A 24,229-nucleotide genomic window follows, 5' to 3' on the forward strand; every position below is an offset into this window, starting at 1 on the left:
CATTATTTTTTCTAATACTAGGTGAATAAAGATAAATACAAGAAGTTCCCAGCTCAGAAGGACCTCATATTCCAGTAGGGGAGACAAAATTAAATTAATCATAATACAGTACTGTATGAGCTATGATACTAATGTACAGGCTTTATGGTGGTTCAGCTGAGACTGCATCACAATTCTAAGTGGAAGGTTTAGCTTTGGACAGCAATGGTAAGATGTGCTTCCCTCTTTGAGAGTGGAAGGAATGAAGAACAGATGGTAGGGGCCAGGTTGAAAAAATACAGTATTCTAGGAAGACTCAGTTTCAGGAATGTTAAAGTCTTGATTGTCATTCCTACACTGGCATGACTTGAGAAAAAGGGGGTAATGGGATGTGAGAGAGGGAAGTTTGTCCTAGATATTTTGCATAGGTCCTGTCTACATTATTGTTTCTTGCTTCACCAAGATTTGTTGTCAGTTGGTATATATGGAATAATGACAGTTGATCTGGTGTGCTGGAAGAGTATGAATCTTCATTGATTATTTTGGGATTGAGGGTTATTGGAGACCAGCTTTTAGGGTACCACTGAAGAGAAAGCAGTTTACAGGTCTCTAAGCTGGCAGTAGAAGAATATTTAGGAGGAGAATGTAGTTGTAGCATTGGTCCCATGTTTTGATTACATTCTGAGATTCCTTTGAAGATGCTGGTGCTTAGGAAGAGTGCATGGTAGGTGATCTTTAAACCTTATTCCTGACCACTGAGTATTTGCCTTAATTTGGTCCTTTTGTAAAGGATAAGAGTACAAGACACTGCCGTGTGTGTGTGTGTGTGTGTGTGTGTATGGTGTAACTGAGTATGGCACCCTAGTGTATTGGAAGACAGAACAATGAACTTGTTTCATGATTTGACACTGAAGTAGAGTGATAGTGTGAGACTTTAGAATTTTATTTCTTGCATTAAATAGAAGGCTTTATATCACAGACCTGTACCTCTGAAACAAATAATACATTATATGTTAAAAAAAAAAAAAAAAGAAGATAGTAGGAAGGGAAAAATGAAGCGGGGGAAATCAGAGGGAGAGATGAACCATGAAAGACTATGGACTCTGAGAAACAAACTGAGGGGAGGTGGGTGGGGGGATGGGTTAGCCTGGTGATGGGTATTAAAGAGGGCATATACTGAATGGAGCACTGGGTATTATACGCAAACAATGAATCATGGAACACTATATCAAAAACTAATGATGTAATGTATGGTGATTAACATAACATAAAATAAAATTTAAAAAATAAAAAATAAAAAAAGACTTTATATATATTTTTATAGCATAGATTAGAGTTTGAATTTGTCAGTTCTGTGCTTTGTTCCATGAAACAAGTATCCTCTGCAATGAATGACATGCTAGTTACTTCACAGGATTCATTGTAGAGATTAAGGTCTATATGAAGCACCTGGGTAGGCATTCAGCAAGTGAGAGGACATGATCAAATTTCCTTTACACCATACCCCTGGCTTTTCCCAGGTCCCATTTCTTATTTTTGTGTGTGGCATTTCTGTTTTTACTCTCCATTTCCATTCTTTTTCTTCTTTCATTGACATCCATTGTCAATCTTAGATTGAAAATTAATTCTTCTTTGAAGGCTTCCCTGATCTCCAGTGCAACCTGTCTGTACTTCCATAGCCTCTTGAATATATTTCTGTATTCTACAGTTATATTTCCTTTTTGAATATTTCTATCTCCCCTACTCCATATGTGTGTGGGTTTTTGTTTTTTTTTTTTAAGTTTCAAGGGGCAGAACTTTCTCATTTTTCAATTCCCACATCTCACACAGAGGCTGGTACGTAATAAGATCTGAATAAATGATTTTTGAATGACTAGATGAATGAGTGAGAAGCCAAGGGAAATTGAATAAACTCGTGATAGGTTATCTTAACCTTCTTAGAAAAACAGGAACAGGATAATCTAGGAGGAGTGGATTTAAGAGTGGTGTGGAATATTACATTTAGAAAGATTTCAAACTGATGTTATCTAATAGGGATTCATCAAAACGTGAATGACAAGATATGGCTTAGCAGAGGGGTTATGCAACACTAAGACTGTGTTCATGAGTTCCTGACTTGTGTGTTCCTTTTCTCTTTCTTATCTTTCTATAGAAGGATAAAACAATTAAAATAAAAAAAATTAAAATTCAACATATGTTAACAAACTAGTATGCTAGGTGAGAAAAATGCATTTAGAAATGCTTTGAGAAAAGGGTACATATTACATAGTAATTTTAAATATGACAATAGTAAAAATTCCATTAATTAAGCAAATCTTTGTAGGAATTATCTGGAAACAGGTTGAATTACAGTTCTAAGAGTGAATAATAGTAAGAAAGTATGTATTATACAGTAACAGAAGAAATCTTAACCCTTCAGCTATATCTTCATAGGTCTTTTATAACTGCAGTTAGCCAGCTAGTTGGCAGATTCCAAAACAAATATACTCAACACTGTCTACAATTTTCATGTTCAGTGACGTCTAGTGGTTGGTCTGAATGGTTTAGGAAGAATTGTTCTTTATTTTAAAAAAATCTTTTTACACATCCATCATTTCAAAAAACACAGGTGACCCTTGAACAACATGGGTTTGAACTGCACAGGTCCACTTTTTTGCAGATATTTTTCAGTAAATACAGTATTTCCTCTTTCTTATGTTTTTTAATAACAGTTTCTTTTCTCTAGCTTACATTATGGTAGGAATACAGTATATAATACATATGACATACAGAATATGTGTTAATTGACTGTTTATGTTATCAATAAAGCTTCCAGTCAATAGTGGGTTATTAGTAGTTAAGTTTTGGGGGTAGTCAAAAATTATATGTGGATTTTCAACTGCATGGGAGTTCAGTGTGGGTCAGCGGTATTTCCTCTCTTAATGATTTTAAAAGGATTTGGTCAGAACAATATATCAAGTCTTTTATGATTTGCAATTGAGGTAGACTGGTAGCTGGACATTTTGTAACTTTTCTTCTTGCATCAGTTATAAAGAAGATGTAAATAATTTGGAAATAATCTATTACATCTTAATATATTCAAAATAAATGTTTAAATTTTTCAGATATTTAAAAAATTAGAATTTTTTTGCTTGTTTGGACTTGATTATGTCATTTTTAATGATCAGTGGATCGTATCAGACACACACAAAATAATCTAATTGTATTCTGTGTTTTTGTAAATGGAAAGAATGAAATGTCTTGCACCAATTTTTGATGTGTGATGGCTAATTTTTATTTCACTGCCCCTATAAGCATGTATATTATATATAAACACATATTTCTAAGGCAAATCAATTTCTTATTTTTTAATTAAATAAAATTTTATAGAGATATGATGGTTGATATAAGAGAATTATATCATGCCTGCATACTTTTTTTCATATGTTAGTATTTTATCAGTGGTCTATCTAAGTAACCCTAAAATATCAATTACTTCTTATTAATTTGTGATGTAGATACAGCATTAGCTGTCTTGTGCATTCTTGTGTCTAAAGAAGAATCAGAATAAAACATTATAAATAAGTGGCAAGCATGTGGGAAAGTACTTAAAATTAAATCTAAGAAAATCATCATAATTAGGTCTTTTTCTCTTCCCACCTTTCTTTATATAGACAAGATTGTTTCTTTTGTAGATGCAGTGTTAGAAAGCTCGAGGCAAAATGAAATCACATTCTTATTTTACCTGCATGTTTATCTTATATTTTCCACTGTTAAAATTTTAAAATTTTATTGCAAACAGGGAAACTAATTTGGAAAAATGTCGTGGTATTTTAGAAATTTTGGTTTATAGCTAAAATATTTATTGGGAAACAATTATGTAATCTAGCAAACTCCTATTGAAAAGAGTATTTCTGCATACATTTTAGATAATAAAATGTGAGCCCCTGAAGAAATGACCTTATTTTTCTGCTTAAAGGTGAACAAGTTTTATTTTAATGAGCTCTCAGAGATGAGGTTTTTATATTTATTTTGATGGCAGTGAAATTATTACATTCTAACTATGCAAGTGATTCAGACCAGTTCTGACACATCAGGCATTACTCAGCAGCCTACAGAAATTAAATAATAATAGATGATGCAGATTGAAAAAGATAAATGTGGTTTCACAAAAAATTACTTTTTATTGTGTGCAATAAACATTTGATGAAATAAATTTGGAATCAGTTCTATAAGGGGTTTTAAATCTTTGAGAGAAAACAGTTGAAATAATTTTTTCAAAGTGACATAACATAGGCTGATGAATCAGAAGTAGTTCTTGGGAAGTCAGGAGAAGAAAAAAGTATTTAAATATAAGATAGAGCATGAAAGTCTGCCAGTTCAAATTGTTACATTTCAAATTTTCTTTATTTTTAGTTGAAAAAGAACTTAAGATTAGGTAACTATGAAACAAAACATGGAAACAAAAGTAACATTTTCAGATGTTACTTGATGGAAAAATTAGAATTCTTCAAAATTGACATAAAGTCAATATTAATTCACATAGAATATGTTATTTTGAAATAATCTTGCTTATTATAATTGTATACTGCTTTAAAAAATACCTTTGAGGGAAATTTCTTTTTTAGGAATTGGTATAAGTTGAGTGAGGCTTGTAGGTTACAAGAATCAGTAACTAACCATAAGTTGCCACCTTCTTTTTGTTTGGTTATTTCTATTTTTCCTCCCCATTTCAGTACATTATTAATAGATAAGCTCTTTTAAAGTAATATTGCCAGGTTGTTTACTAATGTTGAAAATGTAAGCCTAAAATACAATTGGGGAGAATAAGTAGATATAAAAAATTTTACTATTAAAATTTTGAAGTTTAAAAAATATTCTCCATTATCTGAAAGTGTTGAACTTGATCAACATATGGTACGAGCTAGCCTCATCCCCACCCGTTCTTTTGTTATCTTGTTATTGTTGTAAGGCTTAATGACAGTTGTAAGCCATAGTTCTGGATGTGGGGGTTAGTCCACCCTGGGGAGAAGAGGAGGAAACAGCAGTGTGGATTATGGAAATATGGATTGATCTAAAAAGAGACCTCTTGTAAAAGAATGGGCTCAAAGAAAAGCTAGGAAAAACTGATGAAAAGATGATGGAATATGATGTGAAAATGATCATTTGAAATCTTTCCTTTCATTCCCAGCTGCTATGTTTTGGGGAAAAGGAATGCATTTGTATGTTAAGGGAGAGCTAAAAGAGGCCAGATGAATAGTACGATTTATTAGATATATTTTCATTTTGGGTAAGATAAATTATGTGCATTTTAATAGACTTTGCATATGTTAGACTTTTTAAATCTTAAAGATTAATGTTAGGTATGATATTTCATAGAAATGTTTCAAGTAGTACACTTGATTAATGATTGGCCTTTAAATAGATCTGATTTCAAAAATTAACTTGATGGTTGTTAATAATTAAGTATTTTAACTAATTGTGATGGTAAATACTACATTAAAATATTAATTATTGCTTATTCTATAAATTATTATTCAAATACATAGTTACCAGTTTATTCATATGTATTTTTTCTAGACAAGGGATAACATTGCAGTTTATCTTGGTAAGCTGGTACTAAATGGTAACACATATTTACCCTTAGCCTATTTGACCAGAAAAGACAACAATGCAGTCTAGTGGTCATTTTGGTGAATGCAGACATGAGGTCCATGTGGTTTTAACTAGTTTCTGATGTGCTTGTGTATAGTGAAAGAAAAATTGTTGCCTGATTCTAAAGTTGGGAAAAAGCTAGATTGGGAAAAAGTTAGCATGACAGCATAGAAATAAGGCATTAGGGAGAGGAACATATTTTGAAGGAAGAATAATGTTTTCAGTTTTGGATATTCCAGCTATTCTGGTAGGGATGTCTTCTAAGTAGGAGGAAACCTCTGACTGGAGTTTAGGAGAGGATGATGACATGGTTTCACATAGCTATTAAGTAGCTGACCTGGGTTCTGAACCTCTCATTTTTCTCTGGAGTGCCCAGATTTTCATCTACTGTGTCTAGCAGTGAGATTGGATTCCCCATGGAGAAGTGAAGGCTAAAGATAGAAAGAACCCTGGGACCACCAAATGGAGAAGGCTTATAGAGAGGAAGTCGTGAAGCAGCCCGAAAAGAAATGACAAAGATGGGAGGAGAGCTAGATAAAGTGGATACAGACAGCTCAGGAAGATACTTGTAAGCAGGGGTGGTTTAGGGAGAAACCTGAGCTTCCTCAGATCATGGGGAGGATCACTTTCATCTTCTAATCCCAAGTGTCTCATGCATGGTAGATACTGAATAAATGTATATTATATGAATAAATGAAACGTGACACATTGTAGAAAAGTCAAATATGATAAAGACTGAAAAAAAAGGCTATTGGATGAAGAAATTAGAGATCACTGGTGGCACCAAGCTGAGAAGAATCAACAACGAGAAGTGCTGGAGACTTGCTGAATTTACATCATACTTTAAAGAAAATTTTCAATGAAAGAGAACTATTTTAGGTCTACTTTTTAGCTGACCAAAGGTTGAATCTAACTTTGTGGAATTTATTTTAGTCTGCTTTTACAAATAAACCACTCCTGTTTTTATAATTATTCTTGGTCTCCACATATTCCAATACAATAATATATTGTAAGGAATATGTAGAAAGTATGAGATAATTTATTCAAGAGTTATTACTTCTTAACTGAGAGAGTTTATCAAATGACAACATGTAGTTTCTGGTTTATTGAGCAAAATCCTTTACAAGAGATTCAGGAAATTGTGTTTTCTCTTTAAGGCCATTTATGCCAAAGTGAACTAGACTAGGAGTGATCAAAACTCATTGCTATTTGGTGAGGCCTGTTTGGTGGCTTTCTGTGTGTGAAAAGAACCAGTGTTCACAGTTTAGTTTCTCATAGAAAGAGTTTTCTGCATTACAAGAACTAAAACCAAAATTGGCACCTTTACTTATAATCTCAGCAAGAGGCCAAGGATTACGTCAGCAGAGAGTGTGAACTAAATTTTTATTCCAAGAGGTGGATGTTCTATGATGGGTGAGGTAGAATAAGTTTGCAAAATAATAGCTCATGGTATTTCTATTTAGAATTTCAAGAAATATTCATTCAAAAAAAACCCACTATGACTTTAAGTTTAATTGTAGTTTGACATATTAAAAATTATAGGCATGTACATTTTTTATAAAAGAAAAATCTTGGGTAATTTAAGACAACCTAAAAAATATATGTATAAAGTCAGAGCTCCAGGAGTCTTGATTTTTAGTCCTGCCTGTTGACTGTATCTGAATAAAGTTGTAATATTAATTATAAGTACTTTAGTTCTTGCTTTAGATTGAAAGGGATAAAAATGTCTAGCAAACTTCATTGAATAGAATTGCTAAAGGTATAACTGAACCCAGGGTGTTCACTATCTGAGCTAGTTTTCCTTGTCCATCTGACCATCATATACAGACAGCTTTGACCTAGCTACAAATCTTCATTCTTGAGCCTAAGATGAATAAATATTCTCTCAACCCTAACTCTCTTTGTTACTATTAACCTTGTTTAACCTCATCCTGCTTTTGTTACTCTAGTATGACTTACTTCTTATGGTATGGTCCTTGTTCTGCCATGTGACACATGATTTTGTTTCAGATTTTAAAGAATACACTTCAAATTTAATTACTTGATATTTTATTCCTCTGTGAGAATCAACTTAAGCCCTCATTTATAAGTCTGTTATTTGAAAGGAGTTAGGTGTTAGTTTACTGCAAATCGAATATTCTCAGTAGTAATAAACATAGGCATAAGCAGCATTTTTATTTATTTATTTATTTTTGCCTCAGAAGTTAATTTCAAGGGAATAGAACAACCTAGGGCAAGTAAGACTCACATTTGTAATTACATATTATCTCATGTTTCTCCTCGTGATTCCTTCATGTCTTGGCCCCTTTTATTTTTTTCATACACCAGGTTGAACTTTTGTTTTGAAATACTAATTATATAATTTTAACTCTTCATAAATATGGGAAATATCCACCACATAGAGACCAAATGGGCATCAAATTTAGGCATCTGCTGATTATATGTTGGAACCTTCATGAAAACAAAGTGAAAAAAAAAAATACATAGGATAGAGAATAATGGCTAGAAGCTTTAGCCTATGGATTTAAGTCCTGACTCTAACATTTGCTAGCTGTGTGACTTTGGACAAGTTACTTAGTCTTTTTGACTTCTTTTTGTTTTTTCCACCTGTAAAAGGAAACAAAACAGAAGTTGTTGTAAGGACTAAATGAGGTAATAGATGTAAAGTGCTTAGGTCAGAACCTGGCATAGAGTAGGCTGTTATTATTATTATTATTATTATTACTACTACTACTACTATACGTGCAGCTTGAACTCACGACCTTGAGATCAAGACCTGAGCTGAGATCAAGAGTCACACGCTTAACCAACTCAGCTACCCATGCACCCCAGCAATGATTTTATATGAAAGTAATGAAATAAGAAAACATGCACACTCATAAATCACATTTCCTTGAACTGTTTACCAAGGCAAATTTATTCTGATGATGCTAGAAACAGTGTAATTTAATGTGAGTTCAACAAATTTTTTTCAGAGCATGAGTGATGTGCCAGGCACTGGTTAGGCATGAGAGGAACTCCAAAGTTGAATGAGCCCCAAAAGATTTTAGAGATTCATTTGTTTCCATTTATTATGCCAATTGTAACTACTAAGACTTTCTGGCTTGCAACTAACTTCATTGATCTCTGGTTACTGATGAATGACATATGTTGATTATAACATTAGAAGTGGTTAAAGACTCTATAACCTATATCTTGAAACAAATCATTAGGAGAGCAAAGACATGATATATTTTCATCATTGTATGAGAAGATTTGCTGATTTTATAACCTGGGGATATTATAATGGAGTATTTGTTGAGGGGAGTATAAAAATATGAAGAATAACATTGATCTTTCATAATGTTGGAGAATAAAACAGTCATAGCTCTTACCCATCACCTGGCTAACAATCCCCCACCCCCTCCCCTATAAAACCCTGTTTGTTTCTCAGAGTCCATAGTCTCTCATGGTTCAACTCTCCCTCCAATCCCCGCCCCCCTCATTTTTCCCTTCCTTCTCCTAGTGTCCTCCATGCTATTCCTTATGTTCCACAAATAAGTGAAACATGTGATAATTGACTTTCTCTGCTTGACTTATTTCACTTAGCATAATCTCCTCCAGTCCAATCCATGTTGATGTAAAAGTTGGGTATTCATCCTTTCTGATGGCTGAGTAATATTCCATTGTATATATGGACCACCTTACACCAGTTAGAATGGCAAAAATGGACAGGGAAAGAAACAACAAATGTTGGAGAGGTTGTGGAGAAAGGGGAACCCTTTTACACTGTTGGTGGGAATGCAAGTTGGTACAGCCACGTTGGAAAACAGTGTGGAGGTTCCTCAAAAATTTAAAAACAGAGCTACCCTATGACCCAGCAATTGCACTACTGGGTATTTACCCCAAAGACACAGATGTAGTGAAAAGAAGGGCCATATGCACCCCAATGTTCATAGCAGCAATGTCGGCAATAGCCAAACTGTGGAAAGAGCCGAGATGCCCTTCAACAGATGAATGGATAAAGAAGATGTGGTCCATATATACAATGGATTATTAGGGGTTTTTTGACCGATAATTTATATATGGTACAATGCAGGTCTCAAGTGTACAATGAAATGAGTTTTGACAGATGCATACACCTGTGTAACCCACATTCCTTTAAAGATACAGACTTTTTAGCACTCCAGGAAGTTCCTTCTTGCTGCTTTCTGGTTACTTACTGTGTCCCCTAACCCACCCCACAGCCCCAGGTTACCACTGTTCTGATTTCTATTACAATAAATTATAACTTGGATACCTTTGAGAGTAAGAGGGGGTGCTACTGATAATTTTCTGAGAAGATACATATGAAGTGTTGTGGGCAAACCAGGAGGAATGGTTTCCTTACTCTTTGCATCAAGTCCAAACTTCTTAGGTAGCTTTTAAAGACCTTATGTATTCAGCCCCTTGCTTATTTTCAAGCTACATTCTCTTATCATTCTTCCAAACTTTGTACTTGTTCTTTCTCATTTCCATATTTTTGTACATTTTCTTTCCTATGAGGGAATACCATTCTTATGTCTTCTCTACCTCCCTCTTCTCATGCGATAGGCTGGCCAATTTCTCATTCTCCCTTCATTTCTCTACTTAGAGAGGATTTCTTCCCTTGGGACTTCCACTACACTCTTCCAGAAGCACCGCTCCTAAATTTGGTTTACATATCTGTCTTCTAGGCTTCCTGGTATTCTTCACTTTTCCTGCCAATGCTCTTATTACATTACAATGTGATTGTCTGTGACTGCCATTCACACATTAAATATTTGGTAAATAAACATACATAAACATATTGATAACTGATATAAATAAATTCACATTGAATTTGTCAATATATGAGTACTGGTTAGACTTTATACATTTTAAATAAATGGTCTTCATTGAACAGTTTGTATTTTATAATTGTGTACTTACAAGTTAATTCTTCCAAACAAAGCCTCCAAATAGTTAAACAGACAATCAATTGATTTTTTCCAAACTTTTAAAATATACTATAATTTGCATTTCTGCTAGATGATTTTACAGATTCCAAGGACTTTCAAGGCATAGAGAAATAGTAAATATACCATTGCTCCCAGAATATAATACTCATCTAATGGTATATTTTTCAAGCACCTTAAAGTGTACAGTCCCTGATTTATTCTTTAAAACTAAGATTCTGTTCTTTCTTAAAAGCATCAGACAAATGACAAGATTCCCATCTGATGTATCACAAGATTCACTGTCTGGGGAAAATTAGCAGTTCAGGCATAGTTCTGAACTAGGTTCAAGGCAGGACCAGAAAAACAGGATAATTATAATTTACTGCTCTGGAACATATCATATCTATATTTGTCATCTGTAATAGAAAAATCAGTTCTCTAATGTGTGACCTACACAGTGAATGGAGAATATGTCATGAATATCATGACAGAAGGATTATCCACACATGGCCTAGGTATGAAGAATAACAGAAAAAATATGAATCAAGAGTCTGGTAGCCTGTGACTGAGGAAAAATATAAAATAATTATTAACAGAGAACAAAGAGAGATAACACTATTACAGGGCAGTGAGAGAAAGAGAGGATATGTTTTCCAAGGCTACATTTAACAATATCTTTGCCAAGACAGTTGAAGGAAAGGCTTCATTTGAGATTGTAGAAGAAAGCAAGGAATAGTTTTATTCTTCAAGTTGGTCAGTACCTTACCTAGAATTGGTAATTAATCTTTATTATGTGGATTGATTTAAGTACATGAAAAAAGAATTTTATTAGGAAATCCTCTTTAAATGAAAAATGTCTGTTGGCATGATTCTTTGAAGATCGTTTTAATTCAAGTAGCCAATATGACAGCCCAAAGTAAGCTCCTACACATGTTGGATCATGAGATACACATATGGTATAACCTTGCAGGGTTAACAGAGGCTGCTCTTACTGTGTTTGGTTATATAGAAATAGTATAATGCATTCAAATCTATATCTACATGTATATCTATATCCGTATGCACCTATGTTAAATATATTAAAAATCTTCAAAGGAGACAGATAAATTATTCAGTATAATATAATATTTTTCATCATTTTATGTCTCAGGATGCTAACATTTTGGCATAGGCCATTGAACACAGGACCTTAAATGTTTTAGTTATTCAGTAAATATTTTTTGCGTAGATAAATATCTTCATTGGAATTCATATGATGTTTGAGAATTCTTAAAACAAGTAACTAATTAATAAAAGAGCTAACAGTTGTCAGGAGGTTTTTATATGCCTGACATCGTCTAATCATTTATGTGGATTTCTCACATAATCCTCATATAAATCCCCAAATAAATCCTCAGTCCTACAACATAGATAGCAATTTTTGCCCATTTTCTGGAAGAGGTGAATGGAGCACATAGCCAATACCTTGCAGAGCCGGAATTTGAATTTTAACTGTTGACTCCAGAACACTGTGCACCTGGCCACTGTGACTTTCCATCTAATGTGTGTGTGCGTGTGTGCGTGTGTGCATGTGTGTGCACATGCGTGCATGCATCTATTTTGTAATGATCTAATCTTAAGTCTCCTTTGTTCCGAAAATCAGGAATCATATTTCCTTTATCCTACACAACATCTAGCTGCGGGGTGAAGTCATGGTAGCCTATCAGTTGACTGAGGTAAAACTTGTTTTTTTCTAAAAATTGAAGTATTTTCCTAATTATCTTCATCCTACTTATCTTGATTTAAATGATTGACATTCAATTTTAAATACTTTAGTATCTGTAAATGCAAATAAATTTTATAGGCAATGTTCTATTTTATTATGTATTTCCTTTGATCTAGAAAATGTTATTAGTTAAAATAAGGTGAATAAAGCAAAGAGGTATTAGTCTGAAAGCAGTGAGAGGTTATATGGTTATTAGAAAACAAACTAGAAAACAAACTAAGTGGCTTTTTAGGATAATTGTTATTCCAATCCTTGATTAGAAGTTAAAGTTAACCTAGGGATAAAAATTTGAAGGCAGTTTTTAGTAGAATTTTGACAAAGAAACTTTGGAAACCCATTTGCATATATATGTATAATTTTCTTTCATGGCTTTTAAATGCTTCTTTTAAATTAATGAGGGAAATATACCTTGTGTTGGCCAAGCAAACCACCTATCTAATTGTGAATATACATATTTTTTATAACGTCACTCTGCCCTGCTTTGAATCTAGGCTTTGTCATTGGCAGTAGGTTAAACTAAAGTGACTGCAGACCACAGAGGTCTCCTCATCCTTCTAAGACTGATACACAGAGAACCAAAATCCTTAAAATTTATGTTTCAACAGCACAGTTCTTTTTATAGAAGAATATATTTGCTTCTTGGCAAACAAATATAAATCTTCCAACAATAAAAATTCATTTTTAATTTTTCAAAGTGAAAAATAATTTGACCAGCGTTCACAGTCTAAATAGTTTTAGTGTCAGAAATCACAGACTTACATTACTTTCCTTAATTTAAGGAGGAATGACAAAAGAGAAGTTTATTTCTAATTGAAATAGTACATGAAAGCAAATACCAAGAGAAAAATTCCACAGTGGGCTCAGTTATTCTGACAGTTATTCCGTGGCTTTAAGGTTAAAATACATTCTCTTAATTAAAAAACAAAAAACAAAAAACTTCTTTAAAAAAATGAGAAGATGATGTCTAAAGAAGCTAGATACATCTTACCATATTAATGTAATTCTACCTTTTAATAAAATGCCATCTGATTTAGTCACTCTATCAGGTTAGCTGTATTTCCCTTGACAATTTAATGCATCTTGCAGTGCCCCTGTGAGTTTGCTGTGCCGCCCGAAACATCTTAGTGCACAGTGTGGGAATCTCAGTTCTGCACCGTGCAGTCTGCTTGTGACCAAGCAGCTTAGTGTATGTTTCTTTGAATTCATAGTATTAATTAATTTTCACATATTTGGGGAGATAATATTCAAAGTGAAGTAATCACCTTTTTAGGAATGGATGGCCTTTGTGAAAAATTAGATTAGAATTGACAAATGACCCCCTTGTTGCTACAAAATTATTCTGAAAGTGTTACTGAAAGAATAAAATGATGGATATTTGAAAACTGTTCTTATATAAATTGTGTTATATTTTTCCTGACAACTTTCTGATTAAAATTATTGTGTGGAATCTTAAGAAAGAAAATATGGTATTTCAGCTTCTTTATATAAAATTACATGCATCATGGTTAGCAGAAAATGAATAGGTTTGAATTTTGACTTTTCTTTTAACTAGTCTAAGGCTAAGCTAAGCATAGATAACCATTTCCCTTGCCAGTGATTAGTTTAGGAGTAGCTGTGACCTTCTGGGCTAATTAAATATATTGGGAAAGTCAGCTGTGGGGTCGAGGGGGCACTTCTGGGAAAAGTTTCCTCGCTGATGAAAAGAAATAACAGAAAGAAATGGTTCTTTCACTGGACACTGCTGTGTCTTCGTGTGGTGTGCTGAACTCTGGCAGCTTATTTTGTGACCATGAGTATAGGTAGCTGAGGACAAATCCAACAAACACAGGACAGCAAAGCAGAAAGAAGGACAGAAGTTTCTGGAGTCCTCAAAGAGGATGTTGAATTAACCAGTCCCTGAGCAAATCTTGTCACTTTTTGCAATGAGAGAGTAACTATTCCTGACCTATTAAGCACCCTTAACATTAGTCTTATTCCTTAATTATACAGTTAGTATATTCCTTGGTTAGTTACAGTTAGTCTTATTCCTTAAATATGGATGGTATTTGAACTGAGTCAAGACCCTTATGGGTCTATAGTGTAGGTGATGAATGTGTTTTGAAAAGCCCTCCCAAGTGATTCTTAACACCTTCTTATCTTCCTTCTAATTCTTCTGCCCTCCCATTGAGAACTTCCGGAGTGAGATAGTTATGGAATTGAATTAAGAGGACTTGATTATATATAGGAGTTAAGAAAAGGGAGGGGTCTAGACAGCTACCATGTTTTGGTTTGGGTAACTGGATAGATGGTGCTGCTGTTCCAGGTGATAAGGACTACACGTAAAAGAATTGAGGTGTCTAGGGAACATTCAGAAATTGATACTAGAGAGTAGTTAGATATATAATCCCGGAGTCAGAAATATCTTAACTATAAGACTAAGAGATTGGTAGTTGTAGTTGAAACTGTGGATGTAAACAAAATTGCCTAGGCAGATACACTTCATCAGCATGGAAGAGAGGAATATATGGAACCTTAGAGAACATTAGTGTTTCAATATAGTGTAGGGAAGAAGTAGTTTAAGAAGAGGAAAACAATTACTGGTGTCAATAATGATATGTCTCATTTCATTTGAGATTTTTCTCTGAGAAATTCTAAGACCTTTGTGGTTATTGAACTTTAATTAGGAGGTAAACTCTGCATATTTTAGTTTTTTCAAAAAGTAGATTCTTAAATGCCTTTTTCCTTCTTCTTTGATCAATTTGTAATGCTGAACAGTAGCTTCATGGGATAAAGAGTTATTAATAAACCCCTCAAACACTAGCAGTTTGCTCTCTTCTCTCTCATGAGGTCAATTTGACCATAATGCTTATTAATAGAGATCTGGGATATAGTGCCAAAAAGAAAAACCCAATGTATAAATTTTCATCAGTCCTTATTTCCAGTCATTTATATGATGGTAGATGTGTTGTTTTTAGGGTATATGCGCATATATATATATATATATATATATATATATATGCCATATATATATATATGCCATATATATATATGTATGTGTGTTTATGCATGCCCTTTGTATTTGCTATTCATAACTATATTCTATTTCCTTTTGTTATTACTATTTTTAACGTTTGACGTTTTAGTCAGTGTGTTCTTTTTGTATAAAAATAAAATATTTTAGAGAATTGAGATGACTTAGAAAATTCAAATAATTTTTCTTGGCTGAGGAAATTAGGTATTTCCTGAAAACAAAAGCCTGAAGAAAACAGAAACATAACTTTTGAGGAGTTTTATCTTAAAGCTTTCACATAATCTATGGATCCCCATCTAGTGTGCATGTGTGTGTGATATCAAAAACACTTTATAATGGAAGCATCAGACTTTATGAACACTTCCAATACATATAAAAGTACAATTTTCAATTAACATTATTGCTAAAAGAATAAAAAAACTTTTTTGCATGTATCTTATTCCTCCCTTCAACCTCTCTCTCTGTCTCTTTTCTTTTTTAACTTCAGTTTGAATAGCACCTGTAATTAAGGAAGAAAACCCGAGCCCTGGGAGCTAGGTAGGACTTTCAGCTATTGATCTGTGTAAACCCAGCTTATACTGTCAGGGGAGAAACAGTCAACTGCTGAGCTGCTTTGTCACTGACATAAGCTGAGAGAGGATTTTTTTGTCTATACTGTTTATACACTAGTCTATAGACCTGCTGGCTGGTTGAATTTTAAAGAGTGCGGAGGTTTAAAGACTTGTCCCCTGAGGGATGCTTCTGCCAGTTGGGAAGCGAGCTGAGGCTGTTTTGCAGAAGTGTGTGCATGTGTGTTGCTTGTGGAGAAAGGGAGGGGGAGGGTGTGAAAGATTGAGCAACTAACTGGGAAACATTCTTCTTAATTTCAGTCTTAAAACTGATGTGAAATATATTACTAATTTTGGTATATTTAGAAGTAGACAATGAGTTTTGAATACATATCTATTGTTACAAAAATTATATGAACAACTTTGCAAGGGAGGGATGTTAAAATAGTGTTCATATGTATAGTAAATATGGTAAATGGCTTCACTTTTTGTAGCACAAGATAAGGATTAGCAATGGACAAATGAACTTATTTGTAATGAACTGTTTTCAGTTTCAGTAATTTAAATTATTTCAAGTTTAGTGGCTCTTTTAATTACATTTAACAGAATTTTTCAATAGTAAAGCAGCTTTTTCTAAATACGGGGTCTGGGCTCATATTTTTAAAGGTATGTGTTCATAAGCAAAGCAGGATACCTTGCCCTAAAGATAGAAGGACTGCTTTTTTGCTTTTCTTTCTGCTTCAATGTCTTAAGGCTTCCTTGAAGCTTCCTTAGGTATTGGCATTGGAATTTTATAATGTTTTTTATTAATTAATACCTTATTGCAGTCTACATTTTAAAAGAACATGATAAATTCTACTTTAAAACACTCAATACTAGGTTTCTGTAGAGGAATTAAATATGCAGGTATTAATGATTTCTCTGGATGTAAATTTTATTGGTAAAGAGGTAGTATTTTTGGTGGCGGTGACTACTGCATTAAGATATTTGCTCTTTTTTTTTTAATAGGAAATGTTCTCATAAATCTCTTTGTCTTATAAAATCACCTGACTTTGAACTTATATGATGTTATTTTCAATTCTAAAGCTTAACTTTAGAATCAGAGTTAATTTTAAGTTGTTTTTCCTATATAAAAGAATAAATCTTTTTCTATTTTTTGCCAGGTGTCTGACAGTTACTCATATTTTGTTATGATTATAACGTGTATGATTTCTAAAGGCTTTTAAAATTATTTTATAATGACTCTATAAAATCACTGCAGGTTATTTTCTATGCTTCATTAAAACACTGATTTCATATTAGACAATCCATAAACGAAAGTGCACAGAATAGAAGCTATGTTGTTTTAAATTTAAAGGCTTATTTTTAGATACACATTTTTTTAAAGAATGTTATTTGAGATAAACTTAGTGTTGCTGTTGTTGAATTTACCAAGAGTTGAAACATATAAATGTGTTTCTTTAGCTATAGAAAGTCTTTTTTTTTTTTTTAACTGTTTTACTATGGGACGTGTAGATTTGTTATACCTCTCAGTAATTCATGCCGCTGCCAACTTCATTCCCTTTTCTCTGCCTGCATTTTAATTGAAACAACATTTATATTTTTGAGCCAGGATCTGTCAGAAGTCCCTGTGGCTAGTCTGTGGTACAAGTAGCAGCAGACGTAGCTTACCCATATGGTGCAGTGCTTCTTGTAAAATCCATATGGCCTTGTTGAAGGGAATCCCAGCGGGGATGTGAAGGGTGTTAATACCCTTCAGGCCAGGCCTTTCCCTCCTGGGGCTTCCGTGGCATTGTCAGTGCAATCTGCCAAAGCACCAACTTAATTCCTTTTTAATAATCAATTATTTTAGTCTAGGAACCTGTGCTATTTTTCTTAAGGAAAAAAAACAAACAAACTTTTTTCCCCCTAGAAAAGGTCTCAAGAAAAAGTTTTAACTGCATCTTTTAAAATATTCTAAAGCTTTTTTTTTTTTTAATTTGCATTTGCAGGAAGTACTACAGAGTGTGCCCAAGTTCTGTTTCCCCTTTGACATTGAAAGGTACAGTATAAGCCATCATTCAAAGTAACTTCAACTCATCCCAGTGAGCACTTTAAAATTGTTTCATGTGTTTTTTAATAAAAAGAAATGTATGTTCTCTTCACTGCTTCTAGCAACAACAAAAAAAGGACCAGAGGTTTAAAATTAAATAATATTTGAAAGGAAGAAGCCTTTTTACATGATTATATCTTTTGTTTTCTCCACTGTGGCCAGTTAGGAGAAGTCTTAAGGTTCCATTTCTTCCTTTTGTTCTTCAGGTACATATTGTAAGCACCTGCAGAAAAAAAAATATTACTATATCCTTAATCAGAGCCTTAGAATTGTGTCTTTTAAAATTAGATGTATATATCCTGGTTTCTGTCTCACTTCACCCTAATTGAAAAGACCATCTGTGTGATATTGTAAAACTCTTGGTAGTTGTCTCCCAAGAATAGCTGTATGGAAATAGTGCAATATTATGGAAGGCTGCAGGGAAATCCTCCCAGCAGTTTTGAAAATCTCATTATGTTTGTATTTTACTGAACAAATAATGAATAGAGTATTACCTGTGTGTAGTTGGAATTTCACAGAATATATAGGCCTTTGAACATAAAAACTAATCATTTATTGTTTTTCATGTGATTTTCACACCCTGTTATCAGTTTTTTTAAGAATATGGTATGAGGGGTTTTAAAGGAAAATTTATTTTCGGAAAATACTTTGTTAAAGTAAAGATTAGTAAAAATCTGAAATTTTACAATGTTAAAGATAATGCCTTCTGAATGAGGCTAATTGATACTAGTAAGTATTGCTGATGAATGATACCCCTTGTTTTACCTCCTTCCTGGAGAATCAGCTGTGCTTGTTCAAGTTGCAATTTACAAATTACTAGCAAAGATAAAATACAGGAAGAAAGGCTTTTGAAAGTACATTGTGAACATGGGCACTGGAGGTGTTTTTGAAGTTTGTAAAAAATTTTTCTGAACTGTCCACTTAAATGTGTATTTGTGAAATATTCAGCACTTGAAATGCAGTATTTCTTGACAATTGCAAACAATTTGTAGTATTGGCACACTGGTAATAAAGCAACTACTTCTTTCTACATAATTCCTGTGGCTATTTCAGAACCAAAATTTAGGTGTCATAGATATTTTATCGTGGGACCAGGAAGCAGATGTTCAATTATGGTTGTCTAATGGCAGAATGATAGCCAGTAACAGAAGTGTGTTTATATATTTTAAATGGTGATAAAGATTCAATGTAATGGTTTATATTGCACGTTACACCGCAGTGTGACGCGTACTATAATAGCATGATACTTAGGTCAACAGCTAAAATTCTTTGTAGTAAGCTTTTCTGTGGAAATTGTGTTCTTTCTTTGTGCTTGGAAATTTGTTCTCAGTATGTAGGTAGTTCTAGATGAGAAGGCTAAAAAATGCCAATAGTAATTTTTATGGTGCTTTACTGGGTGAGAATGTCAACAGAAGAAACAATTAAACAGAGGTGGTGTGGTGGCTGCCATTGGATGCTAAAGCAGCCTGATTTGCTGTCTAAGCAGTCTTAAAATAATATGACAAGAGAGGCTGGAGTTGAGCAGAATCAGTCATCATGTTTTGCTTCTCAGTTCAACAGTCTCAGTAATGGTATTTTCAGATTTATGAAGCATTTTAGAAGTACTTCTAGGCATGTGCAGACTTACAGTGAAATACCTTATGATTCCCTACTAAGAGGTTAGTATATACTTAATTGCTCGGCCTGTAAGGGTTACAACTTAATGTGATATTTGGCTCATTATTTAGTTGTTTACACATTTCACACTCATTTTAGTTTTAGAACACAGTTCTAGATTTGAGAACCAACTGATTGAGAAGGTGAACCCAATGGCTCATGTAAATATATTCTTGCTTTGTTTTTCTTTAAGAAAATTCTCACACGAAAACACATTGAAGTTTTATAATATTGCTGTATTTTAGAGTATCTCAAAATCAAGTCGGACAGCATTTTACCTTTGTACTGACAGACATTGAAAGTAAACAGAGATTTGGATTCTGCAGACTCACATCAGGAGGCAAAATTTGCTTGTGCATCCTTAGGTGAGTATTTATAGTAAAAAAAAAAAATGGATGCATTAATACATTAATTGTGCCTTTCTTTTGTACTTTGTTATGCTTAGGATGCTTAAAAATAATGCATATAAAATTTTTTTCTTATTTGTTTTCTCTAAATCCAAGTAAACTGAAAAATAACTTTATCTTCTATATAGAGCATCAATTAGATTTAAAGATTTACCAGTAACAGTAAAACTTTTCTTGAAAGAATTGGCTCTTTTAAGATTAGTTTTTGTGGGTTTATTTTTGAAAAATTAAATATTAAGATGTGAGTTTAAATAATACATATTTCACCTTTTAAACAGGATGCAAAAAAAATCAATTAAATTAATACATGCTCTTTTCTATCACTGACCCAGAACCTGGATTTTTGAAAGTGAATTACTGCTTTAAGGCAAAGGTTGTAAACTGGTGATTCTGGGCAAAAATATTTAATAGAGATGTTTTATTTGGCCATATGGTGTTTTAAAAATGTTTGAACATGTTTCTAACTTTATAAATTTTAGTGAAATTTTGCGTAGAATTCAAGTTTCTAATTCCTTTTGGTAAATGGGAATATTTGCTAATTCTGGTCTTGCACTTCCCAGTAGCAGCAATATGCTAGAACTAAGCAGTGGGTGTTTAGTTGTGTCATGAGTTTAGTACTTTGCCACAAGTCCTACCTGTCCCACTTCCATCGCTTACATCATTTGCCTTGATTCAATAGGTAGTTAAGATTGTGTCTTCTTTTTGTAGACCTAGGATTTGAGATGCTGGCTGTTTACAAGAAAGAATTCTGAAAGTTAGCTCCCCTTTATTATGTCTTGATGAATCAGAAATCCAGATGTATTCCATAAAAATAGGATTCTGTACTGTGATTATAATATGTATATTGGTCAAGGTAGATTCTGTGGAAATGCTTGTAGGAAAAGAAATAACATCTAATTTAATAATTAAAATGTTATAAAGAAAACTTTGGTATAAAATTGATGTTTGTTTGCTATTTAGCTACATTCATATCATTCTTTGAAGTTTAGGTTATAAATTTACCCAGAACATTTGTTAGAGTTGGAGAATTTTCTTCAACCTTTATTTAAAAGTAAATGCTTAACTGCTTTATAAGTGTAAGTAATAGAATGTGGATATTCCTCCATTCTTTCTTTAGGCAACAACTCTTTCATTTGGATAATAATTGTATTTAAAACATATGTTTTATCTGGAAGAGTATTATGCTTCAAACTATAGGTTGATTCTTATAATTTGAAGCCAGTTGATTGTGCAGTGAGAGTGGGGGTGACATGTGGAAAATGGGTAAGGAGGGCTCCTTTTATCATTGTGTTTAATGCTGAAGGTTCAAAAGCTACACTTTAAAGGGGAGTAGAACCTTATCTGCTCTGCCCAAGGCAGGTTTGTCCTAATAGAAAGACCAAAGCTGTAGGTGCTTTCTAATTTTTTTCTATCAATTTTTAAATCTTTTCATTAAAAAAGTCAAGTTTAAAGAAAAGTTTTAGGAATACTACAGTAAACTCTTGTGTATACATCACTGAGATTCACAACTATTAACATGCTTCTTCCTCTCCTTCCTCTCTCTCTGAGTGCACACACACATACATGCAAATTTTTTGTCTTTCTTTTTCTCTTACTGTTTTTGCTGATCCAGTTGAGAATAAGTTATAGACATCAGTTTTCCATAATATTCGAACCTGTATTTTACAACTTTACCTCACTGCCTCCAAAATGAGTTCCTGATAGTCATAATTAAAGAGGATGAAACTTTGTTTTGAACTTTTAAAATATTTTGAATACACTGAACCTATTAATAATTAGCAAATAGTGGGGTGCCTGGGTGGCTCAGTCCGTTAAGTGTCCAACTTTTGGTTTCAGCTCAGGTCGTGATCTTACAAGTTGTGAGATGGAGCCCCACACTGGGTTCTGCACTCAGCGTGGAGTCTGCTTGAGATTCTCTCCCCCTCCCTCTCCCTCTGCCCCTGCCATTCATTCTCTCTCTCTCTCAAGTAAGTAAGTAAATAAATAAATAAAATCTTAAAATTTAGCAAATAGTTACTAAATGTTCAGAATAGTCCCTATAAATGTGCTTACAGAATAAACTTTCTCAGAAATTTCTGTTTAAATTTAGGAAAGCCTACGTTACCTAAAAGTATCTACACAAAAAATGAACTGTAGCTATTTGTTAAATTCCTGAAATACTGGTATAGTGTTCATATCTCCAAACCAGGGGTCATTAATTTGTAGGAAACAGATTCTAAAACTGTTACAGTAATCAAGTTATTGTTATCAAACTTGTGTATGTGGAAGAACACCAGAGTGTTGTAGTACTTTTTGAATTAGGAAGGTTTACCTGCAGAAAATAAGGTTATGTTACATAAATGTAATAAAAAAGTAAAATCATATATGCCAATAAAGAAAACGTTTCACAATATGCATTATTGGTTATTTTATCTTTTTTAAAAAAAGATTCCTTTTCTGTTTATTTTTGTCATGTGACAGTTCTTTCTGCTAGATAAGAAATAGGTAACAAAGCTTTATGAAAAAAACAGAGGAGAATCTTAAATTGAGAAAATTCTACTCTCCAACTTATTTTTTACTAGGAAATTTTTATTTATTTATTTTTTATTATTTTATGTTAATCACCATACATTACATCATTAGTTTTTGATGTAGTGTTCCATGATTCATTGTTTGCGTATAACACCCAGTGCTCCATTCAGTACGTGCCCTCTTTAATACCCATCACCAGGCTAACCCATCCCTCCACCCCCCTCCCTTCTAGAACCCTCAGTTTGTTTCTCAGAGTCCATAGTCTCTCATGGTTCGTCTCCCCCTCTGATTTCCCCCCCTTCATTTTTCCCTTCCTACTATCTTCTTCTCTCTTTTAAAGATATAATGTTTTACTTGTTTCAGAGGTACAGATCTGTGATTCAATGGTCTTACACAATTCACAGTGCTCACCATAGCACATACCCTCCCCAATGTCTATCACCCAGCCGCCCCATTCCTCCCACCCCCCACCACTCCAGCAACCCTCAGTTTGTTTCCTGAGATTAAGAATTCCTCATATCAATGAGGTCATATGATACATGTCTTTCTCTGATTGACTTATTTCGCTCAGCATGACACCCTCCAGTTCCATCCACGTTGTTGCAAATGGCAAGATTTTACTAGGAAATTTTTAAAAGATTGCCATCTCATGATTTTAATGGCATAACATAATCTTTGTCCTTAAAGGCAGTGTACCACGTTGAGAATAGCCAATATTTAGTTTTAATAGTGAAAGAGATAGTAGTAATGGAATTCAGCAACTTATTCAGAAAGCTGTTATAGATAGGAGAATACCTATTTTAAGCTGTAATTAATGTATGTCTGTGAAAATAATTTTAACAAATCTCTTAAGTGCTGCCGTAAGGGGAATGATGGTGTTTTGGGTCCTGGTTTGTCTATGAATTAGACCAGGTCTCCCCCACTTTAGATTTAACTTTATAATTGTTGAAAGAAAGGATAAAACTTTAAATGTACTGGAAAAAATATTGTTGATTTTAAAAATTTACTGTAGGGGCGCCTGGGTGTCTCAGTCATTTGAGCATCCAACTCTTGGTTTCAGCTCCGATCATAATCACAGGGTGAGATTGAGCCCCATGTCAGGCTCCACACTAGGCATGGAGCCTGCTTGGGATTCTCTCTCTCTCTTTCCCTCTCTCTCTGCCCCTCCTCACCCCCTTCTAAAAAAATAAATAAATAAAAATAAAATTACTGTAGTCATAAGTGCCTTTATATGCCTACCATTGAATCTTGAGGCCAAAAAGATTGGCATCTTTGCCTGTATGATGATGAAAGATTTTGTTTGATGACAAATATAATAAGGAAATTAAAGATACCAATAATGAACAGGTAGGAATATATTTACAACCACTGTAACAGAGTTAATAGCTATGATACGTGATAAGTAGCTACAAGTTAATGACACAGAACCGAATAGAAGAATAAGGAAAACATCTGAGTAATATATTCATAGAGGAAATTTAAATAGTATATATACCTGTGAATGATGCTCAGCCTTACTAAAGGTGAAAGAAATGAGCATATTAAGATTGAAAGAAATGAAATAAAAAAAAATAAGCCTGTGGGGAAACAGACATGTCATGTCAAGTGTGTGGGGGACTTTTATAAAATGACATAACCTTTAGAAGAGAAATTTAGTAGTATCTATCAGATTTATAAAATCTCATACTCC

General features: G+C 33.5%; 1 protein-coding gene across 4 annotated transcripts in view; it reads left to right on the top strand.

The window, feature by feature from the left end:
• Positions 1–24,229, top strand: part of DENND1B (DENN domain containing 1B) — a 266,120-nt gene that overhangs the window by 79,394 nt on the left and 162,497 nt on the right. For 3 of the 4 annotated variants that reach the window (XM_064594051.1, XM_064594049.1, XM_064594050.1), the window contains exons 4-5: positions 17,865–17,914; positions 19,867–19,986. The exons of the other annotated variant lie outside the window; for it this stretch is intronic. In XM_064594051.1, coding sequence (XP_064450121.1) covers positions 17,865–17,914; positions 19,867–19,986 — 170 coding nt within the window. The remainder of the gene's footprint in view (positions 1–17,864; positions 17,915–19,866; positions 19,987–24,229) is intronic. 4 annotated transcript variants of the gene reach the window in all.

Source organism: Mirounga angustirostris, unplaced genomic scaffold (assembly GCF_029215605.1).
Source record: "Mirounga angustirostris isolate CCGP_5_RB_7025 unplaced genomic scaffold, mMirAng1.0.hap1 SCAF_6, whole genome shotgun sequence".
NCBI lineage: Eukaryota > Metazoa > Chordata > Mammalia > Carnivora > Phocidae > Mirounga > Mirounga angustirostris.